The 14,513-nt window shown below is 38.9% G+C and overlaps 1 protein-coding gene and 1 long non-coding RNA gene across 2 annotated transcripts in view; one reads left to right on the top strand and one right to left on the bottom strand.

Moving 5' to 3' along the window:
* LOC145491645 (uncharacterized) overlaps positions 1 to 14,513 on the top strand; it is a 59,365-nt gene that overhangs the window by 42,139 nt on the left and 2,713 nt on the right. The window lies entirely within an intron of this gene.
* On the bottom strand, positions 151 to 12,771 carry LOC145491488 (L-fucono-1,5-lactonase-like). The gene is made up of 9 exons (XM_081470728.1): positions 11,872 to 12,771; positions 8,108 to 8,266; positions 7,235 to 7,311; positions 6,590 to 6,704; positions 4,774 to 4,816; positions 4,530 to 4,577; positions 3,110 to 3,223; positions 2,454 to 2,520; positions 151 to 1,740 (listed from the first exon to the last, which is right to left on the bottom strand). Exons 1-9 carry the CDS (start codon positions 11,912 to 11,914, stop codon positions 1,552 to 1,554), a joined length of 855 nt encoding a protein of 284 aa, XP_081326854.1. The 5' UTR covers positions 11,915 to 12,771; the 3' UTR covers positions 151 to 1,551.

The following is a 14,513-nucleotide window of genomic DNA, read 5'->3' as shown; positions in this document are numbered from 1 at the left end:
GCATGAGGCTCCGGGGACTAACTACAGAGTTTGTGGGGATTATTCCCCGGAGTCTCGTACCGAGGTCCATTGTTTTAGGCTGAATTTTAATATATCGAAATTGGGCTATTGATGTACCCCTGCAAATCTGTTGTTCAATATAGATCATAGTACGGCATACCAGTAAATGAATTTTATTCACTTTAATCAAGAATAGGAAATCTTTGCAATAAAATAACGATCTGATCTATTATTCACTGATGTGGTGACCCTGTTGTGACGAATCCTTCTCTCCTCTACAAAGTGTTCTTTAACGCTCGTTTCACGTTTCTGCGCATGTGCAAGCTACAGCTGTGGGGTGAACATAAAGTATCATTTTCTTGTTTTCTTACTACGCAACATGTAGTTTAGGCTCGATTTCCTCCGTTTTCTCGTGTCCGCCCCTCAGCGGCTGCTGGTAATTGAGCCTACATGTAGTTCAGCAATCACCAACTATAATTTGCTCAAGACAAAAATGACTGATGCTAGGCTTCTAGTTTTACGGAAGATTTTTAATGGATTACCACAGAAAATGACGCATTTAGTATTGAGCATCAAATTTGTTGTTCAGGCTGAAGGATCTTTTTCTCAACTCACACGTGCTATCTTCTCGCATTTGATTGGTTGATACACGAAACAATCCAATGGAGCAGTAAATGTAAGTCGTTACATCTAAATTGACTTTTAATGAAAAAAATAACCTCTATCACTTCCTAATAATAGTTTTACCTGACTGCAACATTACCAAAAGGACAGGCCTAGCCTCTTTGGGCTAGTCACGCAATCTTCCTTCAAACACTACTAGAAAGGCAAAGCTCGTATCCGCTGAAGTCCCTTGCAAAATGTCTCCGGGTCCAAAGTTCGTTGCCTTGATCGGGAAGTGCGCTGTGATTAGGCTACGTGAATAGCCCTGTGTATGAGCAGGCGTTCGTGACGGAGGAAGATTGCGTGACAACCCCCCAAAAAAGACCGTCTGCGTAGGACGCTATCACCAGTCCGCTTCCGCATGATTTGTGGAATGGAATTATAGTTTGCACCTGCTACGAGCCGTAAAGTCAAATCTTTAATCCGCACAGAGTAAGGGGTGAAAATTAGTGAAGCGCGCAAATGTGCGACAGACGCTTTTTTTCTTTCTACCACCACTCAGCACATGCCGTTTACACTGTGTGGAAGAGAGGTGACCAATGTAGCTTTATCTGTTCTTATTTATTTAATATTTATTTATTTAGTTAGTTAGTCAGTTATTTATCCACGGCAGCTAAAAATATTCATGGAAAAGGTTGATAGTGAAGCCGTGCATAATACACAATTAAATGGATAAAATAACTACGTACAATTATGAAAAAGATAAAAATATTTGCTACATTAAAATCTGTACCTATCAATTATCTCTCATATATCATCTATATCTGTGAACTATAGCGCAAATACTTTCCTATAATGACCCTTTTTGTGAAATAGGTTTAGAAATTTGCACTATATACCAAGGCAGTGGTAATAAATCTCTAACTAGAACTAGTTATTATTCATTCGTCAGTTAAGTCCATAAAATTTCACGGCGTTGTCACAGAAAACCGCTTCCTTCTCCGTTTCTGAGAGATGTGAAACGCACTGGAAGTAAGCGCAAAAGATTTGCTCATAAGAGCCATCTCTTGCCAGGGTGCAAACTGGCCAATCAGAGCCAAACATACAGCGGTCTGCTCCAAATACGGAAGTCACGTGCTACAAAACAAATGTAGGTAGTTCAATATATAATGGAGCAACGAAACCTTGCGACTTTGAGAGTCTTATAGGGACATTGAGAGCCCAAGGAAACAATGACCGATCAAATTCGAGACATAGTTTCTTTTAAAGGTTGATAAATCAGTGATTATATGGCTTGCATTACAACCAATTAACTTACAGAAACCATGGAGGTCAAATCAAAAGCAGATCTTCAAGTTGGCACCTCAGACTGATTGGTTCGTAGACCTCTCTCATACTTTCTGAAAGGGGACAGACGGGAGACTGAGTACCAGTCACGGAACTAGCGCGTTTTCAGCAACGTTTTAACTTAAAACAAAATTTTAGCTAATTTTGAGTTTTCATAAAGGTCGAGGAGCTGTGACCTATTTACAGTCAAACCAAGTGAAGCGTACCCCTCAAGATTACATTAATAAATTGATTATTTGAAAATTGAACCCACTAGTCGTTCCAAGAACACGGCTAATGGGTTTCATGTTCAAGAAGATCAATTTAATGTTGATTTTTGAAAGGACTAGCGCGAGTTCACTATTCAAGTAATAAATTCATTATTGCATTCTTGAAACGATTAGCGGGTTCCATATTCAAATAATCAATTCATTAATGTAATCTTCACTTGGTTTGACTAAAAAAAACTCCCATGCAGTTATATTTCTCAGTTACGAAAAACATTCCGCACAGTGGAAACTGACCTGCACATAAGGGGCTAAATCTTCACGTTTCCACATTTCGCGGGACGCTTCCGTCACAAATCCCGAGCTGCAAAGAAAGAAGGGTATTTTGAGATAATTTGCGGATATGTAACCTTATGATGATGTGGGTTAGACTTAATGTTATAAATTTGCACAGTCGGGGGTTTGAAGAGCTGTAACCCTTATGTTATTCCAACATACATGAGTATCTGTTCTAATAAGTATGCTCTTTTGTTACGAAACCAATTACAACCTTAAACGGTGTTTCTCAACCGTGCGGAAAAAAGGTAATTTCTCTCTTTACGTGCAATTTGACACGTACGTTGACCATTGCAACCCCAACCGACTTGAATAATCAATTCAAGAGCCTTATTTAAAATTTGCTTCGGCTACTCCTAACACCATCATGGATCTTTCGTTTTCAACCTTTCTTAGCCAAATCTCTCTAATTTCTTCAACTCAAAACGAGAAACTTTTCTGACAGAAACTGAATATATGTCTCAAACGTTCGATCTACCGAACGTATTTTCAATTTTTTGCAAATTTTCGCACATTCAAAGAAACTGCCAGAAAGCCTTTTATTACTAAAATGCACTGCACTACACTGGATTAAATACTTGAACTTGAAAGACTCACCACTCACGGGCTTTACTTACATTTTGCAATACACGTTTTGATTTTGAGCCAACAATTTCATTCCACTTCTCCAGTCATCCACCATTCCTTTCTTTATTTCAGGTTTTGCAGCATGGTCAACCACAAACTTCAAACTTGAAATCAGAAGAAATAAAATCAAGTCAATTTTTTTTTCTTCTGAATGGTAAGTACAAATCGGAGGAGTCTTGATTCTTGACCGCTTTCGGTAGAGCTGTCATACATTTTCTGGCTTTGATTTGCACTACTGTGTCGATACTGTGATAAGCACATAACATCGACAAGCGCAGTCCGTGTTTCACTCTAAGCCTGATTGGACCCTTCTTGGAAAAAGACAAGTTATAATCAAGACCTGTGAACGCTGATAAGCAACAACTTCCTTGTAGTGTTACTTGCATAATATTGTTACTGCGGCGAGAGTTATTTTCAGATTTTCAACGTTCTCAAGACTCTTCTTCACCATATGCACATTGCCGCAAATTATTATTAAGCCATGACAAGGATATTAAGGTAAATTCTTAATGTAATTATTTCAGTTGACCGCTTCGATATCGATATAAGACTGCTCTCAAGTTACGGGAATAGGTTGATATCCTATATTAGACTGGTGTTTATTGACTGCACGTGTATCAACCCAAGAAAGGAGATTTCAATTCTGGCTTGAACGGAGTCATTACATGCACGTACATTAGAGCGTTTTTCAAGTGTGTGTTGATAGTAATCAGGCAATTACTTTGCTCTTGGTTTTACCACGGTTTGAGATTGGCAGAGTACAGTAGTCTCATTGGCACGTAATCGGTTTGGTTTTGGTCTTACGACACTCAACTGAAAACCGCTCTAAAAAAATAACATTGGTTGCACATTTACAGTTGTCTTGTGGCTCTTAATTCACGTTTCTTTTTGCAAATGGGATGGAAAGTCCAGTTATAAAAGTACCTCTGCGGCTATCAGTCCCCAAATAAAAAAGACGGGGGTGCTGACGTCCTACCTTTTAGGGGTTACAAAAGCAGTTTTGGTACCTCTTGGGGTGATCAGCCTCAGTGGTTCAGGGGGGGGGGGGGAATGGTGCGGTACCTTATAGGGTATTGAGCCGAAAAAAATATGACAGGAGATAAATTCTACAAAAAACGCATTAAATGTGTTGTTTGTAGAATTGTTACCTCTTAAGGGTGAAAAACATTTCAAGCCACGCTCACAAAAAAGGATCTTGGTACGTCTTGGGGGTGCTTTTCAAATTTCCGATAAGTACCCCCGACCGTTTTATATGGGAGTCCACCCCCCAGGCCAGACAGAGATCAAAATCAAAACAGGACAATACATTAGGAAATCCGTGCCGTGGAAGTTCTTTAAAACAAACATCTCTCAAACATCCTGAAGAGCCACTCTGTAATCAAGTATTCAACAAAGCATGCAAACACTTACTTTGGAAATTTCTTCACAACATCACTAGCCAGTTTAAGATGCCTTGCTCTAAATGAAAGAGTCAAAAAGCAACTGTATTATTTTACTGAGAGTGGCCACCAAATCTGCACACATTACACGAAAATGTAAAAGCAACAAAAAAATGTATCATACAACAAAATAATAAATTGCCTGATAAACTAAAATATAATAGACCAGGGATAACATGAAAATTATTGCTGGAATTTTAGGAAAATTTACTAACTGTACAAGTAAATCATATGTGAGTCCTCTTTCTTGAAGAAATCCTGAAAGAAGGAGACACAGAAAAAAGAGTTAAAAGCTGCAGACTACTGTTTTCTTAACACATCTTTAAAATATTTTGTTTCCACAGCTTGCAAGATTTGTTTTAAAACTAATTGTGCAGCAAATAGTATATAATAAAAATACAATTGTTTTAGAATGTTAATTCTGGATGAAGTTGCTTTAGGTCAGTAAGTAGAAAGAAAAATTGTGGAAAAAAGGTAAAATTGCATGGCTTCCAATAAGCCAAGTAGTAAAATTGGAGTTTCAAGAATTAGTGCTGTGTACAAGCATTTTTATCCCTGATTTATTCACTTCTTTCATTTTCTTTTTCAAATAACAAAAGGAGAGAATAAATTAGGGATAAAAATGCATGCCCAATGCACTAGTTCTTTAAACTCCAAATTGGCTTATAACCAAACACCATAGGTCTGCAATGTGTACAGAGAGAGCTGGGAAACTGGTGCCACATGTTCAGTTTTTTCTCTACTAGTCAAGGCCTGGCTAAGTAAGCTATCAATAATTCAATCAATTAGTTATTTATGCACATTAAGTTGATAAAGGTTAATTAACTGCTAAAGTGAGTTTAGGAAGCTGATGTGTCAAGTGTTAGCTGTTCATTAGAGCTTCACTTTGGTCCACCACCATAACAACCAGAGCATTCATTGCTGAGAAGCTATTACATAACTGTGAAACTTAGAAAACCATGAACACCAGAAATATTTATGGAATGGAATGTTATTGTGTAGCAAGGAAAAAGCTGATTAGGCGCGAGAAAACCAGATCCCAAACAGTAACGGTAGTTGGTTTGTCGTTTTCTGGTTTGCAAGTGTGTCCTGAACTTTACTATGATTGCTCAGTGATGGGGGTGAATAGGTTTTTGGTTTGACTGATTTGGCCTTAAAAAGCGCACAGATTGTGGAGTTTTGCGGTAAATCAAGTGAATTCCCAGATTTTGAAAACACAGTGGATCATGGACCAACTGTGAATTTTGGCACGGATTCTGGATTGTGCCTGTCTTGATGTTCAGATCTTGGGCCCTAAAAGAAATTTGGATCATAGATCTTTCTTCAGCCTTGGTCGCTATGTTAATAAGTTCATCCAAATTATTTCTTTTTTCGAACAAAACTCATTTAAACTCAGGTGTGAGACTGTTATTGGAATTGTACTGAGTTATAGTCGTCAAGTATGTTGCCTTCTTTACTATTTGTATGAAATTAACAATGGCATTCACATTTACCAGTTTACCTTTGAACTTTTACACTTCTGTTTCCAGATGTGGTTGTGGTTTTGGATTTGAACAAAAGTATTGATGGATCGACCAATTTGGTGAAAAAAAGGCACAGATCAGCGGATTTGCATACCCCTATTCACCCCCCTCATCAGTACACATTCGACCTGTCAGAAACAAATCAAAGTGTTCACGGTTTTTTGACTCACACAGATATAGTTGTCAAATGTTAAACCAGTGGAAGTTTTAACTCACTATCGTTTTGTCTGTGGGCATCATTGGCTAAAAAACTGAAGAGCCTCTCGTAAGCAGACACCTTTACATGGGAACTGACCAAAAATATTACAGGGGTCCACTTACAAAATGACTTCCACTCAGGTTGCTGAAACGTCAGTCACCAACAATAGTTCCTTTTGGAAGTATCCTCATCCAGACGAATTTGTAAATGTATGCCCAGGGGGTAGTGTCCCTCCACAGGGGTTTGACTGTATCTACTATCTACTTAAGACATATACAGTGACTGTCCTTAATACTGCATACAGTGTACCTAAACCTCTGTGAACTGACTCTTGGTTTAACCAATCATCCGCTTCTGTTTCCAAAAAATTCCTCACCCCTCTAAATTTTGGATACTTCATGTACCTGTCCAGGATGACATCCACCTAAAAGTCATTAGACAATTGGAAAATAACACTATTAAATAATAAATATGCAAATAAATGTAAAAAAAAAATTCTCCTAAAAATAAATACTTCTGTTTAAATATTTAGAATCCACACCGGCTGTTGCTGATTTGAGTTCCAGTACTTTGATATTCATTAACAGCATCTTATTTTGTACTTTATAATTTATTAATAAGGAATTTGCTTCTCATGAATTGCTGAAAGATATACACTTGCAGAACTTTGCGAATTTTTAAAGAAACTCAAGAATTACGTTTGAAGCACTTGGCCCGCAGCTTACAAAATTGTTTCTCTCTCTTGTTCTTGAAACTTCTATCATATACTCAATATAACATGAAAAATTTTAGTAAAAATTGTAACACTACCTAGTAAAGCAGAAATTACATCTAATAACCATGTATAAACTACGTATACATGTATAAATTCCATCTTATCTCATTAGATCATTTAAAATAATGTAATATTTCGTTATAATTTGTTAATTAATATTCTCAAAAGAACTTAATTACCTTTGGATCTGTAAGATCAACCCAACCAATGACACCAATAATTGTTGAGTTTTGATTGGCCAGTTCCAATATCCAGTCTGCTTGTCAGTCATGCAATAAAAATAATTGAGGTTGATAATTTAAACATTCATTTTTTTGGAGGCACAATCTACATGTAAATGCTTCTGGTTTACTAATAACTGAAATTAAATCTAATCAACACTGTCAAATAGTACTTATCAAATATTCTTTCTTCTTTTTGGCAGGAACATGTTGTGGAGGAATTACAAAGATTCACAGAGAGGCCAATTGGACTGAGCACAGCAGAGACACTAGACCCAATTACTTGCACTGAAAAACCTTCTACAGAAAAGTGATGGATGTCTGATCATCCAAAATTTGAAAGGAATTAAGCCTTTAAGAATTACCAGAATGTAGGGGAAAAAATTAATTTTGAAGTAATTAAAAAATGAAAATCTTGCCTGTGATTTGGGTTTACTTTATCTTCAAATTCTCTAATGGTAAACATTTTTCCATATTTGCAGGTTTTATAAACATACACTAAATGGACCTCAGGATTCTAAAAGCCTGGCCAAATCTACACAACATTACAAATTATGCAACATATTGTAAAACATTTCAATGCAATATATGCATGGCAACATTTGTTGTACACAACTGCCAACAATTTGTTGCAAATGTTGGATTCCAGGCCACCCTATATTGTAAAATATCCAAATTATGTGGTTACATATCACAAAAAAAAACATAACATATCTGCATTGATTAGTGGCATATTAAATTCTACAAGTTTAAAGGTCACCAAAACACCTATCATAAATTAACTGTCAAACATGAGGTTATATAGCGTGAAGTCAAATTATGTTGTGTTACCTGTTTCTTCATAGGTCTGGTTTGCTTGTATAAACACCACCTTCCTTGTGGGAGTAGGATTTATCGCACTTTCAAGGTCACTGAATTTGAAAGGCCTATAAATGGCAGTCAGATCTGGAGTAGGCCAGGGATAGAAAAACTTGTCTGGTTCCAATAAATCTGAAAGAAGACAAATATACCAATTATTTGCTTTGTCTGTTTCACAATATAAAAATAAGAGTCGATAAAATAAGTTGACGAGGGCACAGCCCGAGTCAACTATCGGGCGATAGAAATTGAGAGGGAATAATCTAATTGTTTTAGTATAAATCTACTAGTCTTTCTAAACTTAATCGACTAAATCCTCTTCACAGAAAGCAGCTGTCATTTTGTTAACAAGGGCACGCTGCTACACTACTCACTATCTATCACAGAATAGATAGAGTAGCATAGCCAATCAGAGAATGGCATTTGTGATAGAATGCTAGTAGGCAAAGTAAGTCTGCATGCGAGCCAAGTGGCCCATCAGGCTGGAGCTTATCCCGGTTTCTGTAGCATGAAGCGCCTAGGAGTATTTCTACTCCCCCCCTGGATGGGATGCTAGTCCATCGCAGGGTTACCCCCATCATTAAGTTCGCCGGTACCCATTTATACACCTGGGTGGAGAGAGGCACTGTGAGAGTAAAGTGTCTTGCCCAAGAACACAACACAATGTCCCTGGCCAGGGCTTGAACCCAGACCGCTCAATCCGGAGACGAGCACACTAACCATGAGCCCACCGCGCCTCCCAGAAGAACACTAGTAGATTTATACTAAAACTCGATAGAAACACGGTACATGTTTTCTATTTCTTAATTAATATTATGAATATAATATTTTATTATAGAGAAGAACTACTGGGATGACTCAAAGCCATTTCTCCCACAATATGGGTTCTGCCTGGTACCTTTAAGTCACAGAGGGTTGATTACCAGCTGCTGTTCAGGAAAGGAGCCTATGCTGACCTCTCCCAAAGGCGCAGCTCAATACATGATTATTATATGGTTATTAATAAGTTGGATCATGTGTACTTAAGGCATCTGTCGGCCGAGTATCGGTTGATACTATCAGCTGATATGTCGACTGACTGTCAGGACCGATATGCTGACATATCGGCTGATATTCGGTTGATATGTTGACCCAGAGTCAGCAAGTGTCGGTCTACATGTTGTTCAAGTTAAAAGAATGTCAGTTGACACTATCGGGTTAGTATGTTGGTTGACACTCGGCCAATATGTTGCGATCGACAGGCGCTGGTGTTTCGGTTGACTGTCGGTGGTGTATCAGTCAACTGTTGGTGGTATCGGTGTATTGTTAACCGTTGTTTTGCTGAAATAGCAGCAGTCTCCTACCCACAAGGGAACACGAAAGAAGAGTCTCTATCGCGTATGGTCACATGTTGATAGAATGAGGATACAGCTCAACCTGCCGTCATTTTGAATTATAGATATCTTATGCTGGAATGCTGCGATAACTCTTAGTAGCAACTTTCATTGCTGCGGCTTACAAATGAATGAAGGAATGAATAAAAGAGGAAATGCCAAAGAAATGTAACTAACAAATCAAAGCTGAAAAATCAATAGCAGTTGACAGCTAAAGCAACTACTGCTAAACACCGGCTGTAAACTTGCGAAAGAAAAGACTCCCGAAAATAAGATCAAAAAATTGTGGCCCCTATTAAATCCCAATAGTAGGGACCCCCAAAAGTAACAAGTCCTCCCAAAGTAGCGAGCCCACCCTCAATAACCCCACACCACCAAAAATAGCGAGACCCAGATTCAATAGCATATTTATTTTCCACTGAACAATAGTCAGGTGAAAGTTACGTATAACAACTTGATTTAAGGCAGTCTGCAACAAGGGAAGGTATTGCTTATGCCACGAAGCATTGTGAAATATCACAGGGTCTAGAAATGAATGACTCATCCATGCGGCAGGAAGAGAGCGTAGTCGTACCAACTTTTATATCATTTTTTGCTCCCCGAAAGTAATGACCCTCTGAGAGCAACAAGCCCCAGAGGCTGCTACTTCCGAAATTAACGAGGGTCGTATAAAAGAACGATGACAAGGAAAAAGCATAGCTGGAAAAACAGTCTTTGACATAGATGAATGTTGCCGGAATGAAAAGCCAAAAACGGACAACGGCTACTGAGAGAACCTCTCAAAGGGCTAGAAAAGATTATTTAATATTTGAGTAGAGAAGATAGAATTCAGTAACAAGAGCCAACCAAATGAGCGTAGTGTTGGCCGAGTGTCGGTAACATATCGACCAAGTGCTGGCCAAGTGGCAGTGATGTATCGGTCAAGTGTCGGCCAATATGCGTGTCCGTTGATGTCAGTCGATATGTCGGTCAAGACTCAACTGAGTATTGGTTGATATGTCAGCCGACTCTCTGTCAACATATCAGCCGATATTATTGACTGATACTCAGTTGACGGATGCCTGAAGTACACATGATCCAATAAGTCTATGCTATCCACTACTCAGAAACCTTGCCAAAGATCCCCAGCTCAAAAAACTGATACAGTTACACCCTGCCTGGAGATGAGGGCTATTTCCTTGAAGAGAGCTTCTCATACAAGCATAACAAATGGTTCAGGTTGCTGTCTAGGACAATCAAGATGCCTACACTGTATGGAATCTTATAACGGAGAGAGGAGAATGCCACAGCTTACAGTATGTTGCCCAGCATCCGACCACTCCAAACATTTAAAACTACTATATACTCCCCTGTTCGGCCGCTTGAGGTCTGAAATTTAGCTCAGAGAAAATACATTTACTCTTTAATATGACGTCGAAAGTGTCTTTGCCCTCGTAGCCATCTCTGAAAAGCTTCTTTTATTAGTTGCCCGGTATCCCACTACAATATAGACAAAATGTAGAAATCAACGTAGTTTAATCCGAAACCAACCGATGTATTTCGCTTTTTTGTTCGGCCTTCGATTCGGAAAAAAGAAATCGCCTTGCTAAGAACCGAGCACCTTGATAAAAAGAAGAACGGATTTTTTTCTTCCGGTTCCTGTTATTCAAGTGTCACGCAAAACCAACGCATCACGGAATCATTAGAATTTCCTTTTGTTGCCTACGTGACATAAAATGAATATCCTAAAGCAAAGTCATAGATGAAACTATAAAGATACTTTTTAGGTAACTTTGCACATTCAGGATAAACTGGTCGGAAACTGGAGGCACAAAGCACAGTGAAATTATACATTTGTGAATACATAAATTTCCGATCTGTTGTCATTCAAGAAAAATTCAATTTCAGGTAATATTTAATGCTCTGGTCACTTGAACTCTTCGAGTATTATCAGACTTAAAATAAAGAAAAACTTCTCGGAAAATATCACATTTATCAGACTTAAAGTTCAGCATGGGTAGTCTATCGGTATAGCGGTAGTATATATTATCGCCCAGCGAAAAGCATGTGACAGGCATGTGAGTAAACGGAGGTTTGTTCAAGTGTGCGTTTCTCACAAGCTATGGCGCGCAGAAACTTTTTATTCCAAAGTTGAAATGTTCGGCATTCCTTGAGAGTATTTCGTTTCCTAGAGATTAACAAGCTCGACACAAAAATTGAAATTATTTTTCCACTGGTCGGGTACTGGTACCGGTCGAAAACTGAGCCATAACATACAGTTGTACAATTTGGCGGTTAAAGATTCCCGGGCATGTTGAGGCATTAAGTTAACAGGCGTCGTGAGCCATAAGCTTATTTTAAACAACAAAAACAGTTGTAACTCACGAATATGGGCATCTACAATCTGTTTTCCAGGGAAAGGATTCATCACCAACAGGCTGTGAATTGGAGGTCCAAACACGAGAAATTAGGCGTTTGGACAAAGGGCAAAACACAAGCTGTCGTCCAAATTTGCCCGAAACCGTCGATTGATAGTTCCTTCCCAAAAAGGCAAGCTACGCAAAATCCTGACTTCCCAAAATATGATAGGAGTCCAATGTCGGTCACGTCATGTATTGGCAAGGGCGCTGTCACATTAATCTTTCAAACGCGGACTGCACTGACATGTTTTTCAATACTGACAATTATCTCCCGTGTTTCGACCGCTGCGGCGAACCGGGAAGATTGGGGATGAGGGGAACAGGTTGATTAGCCTGCTGCAGAACAGGCGGATTAGCGGTTCCGCAAACCCGCCTGTTCTGCAGGCTACAGTTTGATCGAAGCGTAAGGAAAGCACGTTACTCGGGCTACAATCCGTCCGAACTGCGATCCTCTTTAGCCGGCAGGGCCTCTGAGGTCTTTGAGCCCTCCAGCTACCCCGCAGGTTACCCTTGACGTACATAACATAAGGAAATTTAACTGTTCTTGAAAAGAAATGCTAGTAGACGCAAACGACCTTCTAATAGGCATACAAACTGATTTAGAGCGACTTTCCCGAATGTTAGGCCACTAAAAGCTTTTTGATCAAATTAAATCACAGACGCTTCAAGAATCTGACCAGTGAGTACCGCCCGTACCGGCCAATAGGGCTAGATGGAAAACGTTGAGCCGGGGTCCCGGGGAGTGGAAAACACGTAGTCTGGTGGAAAACACGGGGTCTGGTGGAAAACACGGGGTCTGGTGGAAAACACGGGGTCTGGTGGAAAACACGGGGTCTGGTGGAAAACACGGGGTCTAAGTGGAAAACAAGGGTCTAAGTGGAAAACACGGGGTCTTGGAAAACAAGCGGTCTAGTTGGAAAACACGGGATCTAAGCGAAGTAAGTAAGTAAGTAAGTAAGTAAGTAAGTAAGTAAGTAAGTAAAGACTTTATTTAAAGAGGGTAGCACTAAAATAGTATAAAAATACTAATTAACAAACCAGTGGCCCTCTAAAAATTATGTACAATACGGATGTTAAAACTATGGCATAATTATGAGATAATATAACGAATAAAAATACAATAGATAAGATATAAAATCAATTTAAAATACAAAAAGTATAACTAAATCACGGAATAAAATGATTTAAAAGCTGCTGTTCTTCAAAATTTTTTTTCCAAAGAGAGTTCCTAAAAGAATTAAGCGACGCTATTTTCCGCATTGATAGCGGTAAGCTGTTCCAGGCTTGACAGGCAGTCACAGTAAATGTTCTTCCTCCTTCAGTTTTACGTTTGATAACAGGGCGAGCAATATTGAAGTTGGCATACCTAGTCTGCCGTGAATGAGTGTTGCTAGTAAGCTTAAGTAAACTTAAGCACGGGGGAACCATTTTTTCCCCCAAAATAGTAAAAGACTAAAACACCACACGGGTACATACGAGTACATATGAGTACATACGAGTATACATACGAGTAACATACGAGTACATACAAGTACACACGAGTAACATACGAGTACATACAAGTACATACAAGTACATACGAGTACATACGAGTACATACGAGTAACATACGAGTACATACGACTGCATACGAGTAACATACGAGTATATACGACTACATACGAGTAACATGCGAGTACATACAGACACATACGGCAATATACAGGCTGTATACGAATACACTGGTTACATATGAATACATAGGAGCAACATACAATGGCAGGAGAGTAATAAACACGAAATGTACCATTTTTCTATTTCAGTTTTACATGTGCGCGGGTCATGGTTTTCGTATATAACCTGTATATTACCGTATGTGTCTGTATGTACTCGTATGTTACTCGCACGTAGTCGTATGTACTCGTATGTACTCGTATGTTACCCGGACGTACTCGTATGTTACTGGTATGTACTCGTATTTTTACTCGTATGTACTCGTATGTACTCGTATGTACTCGTATGTACTCGTATGTTACTCGAGTTATCAGATCTTTCAATTCCTGCTCGTCCAATCTCTCTGGAGGAGCGACAGACTGGTTTCTTGTCTTTTCCAAAGAGAGAAGATAGCGCTGGATCAAACGCTCGTTTCACATTTCTGTGCATGTGCAAGCCACAGCTGTGGGGTGAACATAAAGTATTCATTTTCTTGTTTTCTTACTACGCAACATGAATTTTAGGTTCGATTTCCCCCGTTTTCTCGTGTCCGCCCCTAAGCGGGTGCTGGTAATTGAGCCTACATGTAGTTCAGCAATCACCAACTATAACTTGCTCAAGACAAAAATGACTGATGCTAGACTTCTAGTTTTACGGAAGATTTTTAATGGATTACCACAGAAAATGACGCATTTAGTATTGAGCATTAAATTTGTTGTTCAGACTGAAGGTTCTTTCTTCTCAACTAACACGTGCTATCTTCTCGCATTTGATTGGTTGATACATGAAACAATCCTGAGTGGAGCAGTGCATGTAAGTCGTTACATACAAATTGACTTTAATGAAAAAAAGTAACCTCTATCACTTCCTAGTAATAGTTTTATCTGACTGCAACATTACCAAACGGACAGGCCT

The sequence above is a fragment of the Orbicella franksi genome, chromosome 1 (assembly GCF_964199315.1).
Source record: "Orbicella franksi chromosome 1, jaOrbFran1.1, whole genome shotgun sequence".
NCBI lineage: Eukaryota > Metazoa > Cnidaria > Anthozoa > Scleractinia > Merulinidae > Orbicella > Orbicella franksi.
This window is presented reverse-complemented; position numbering and strand designations above follow the sequence as displayed.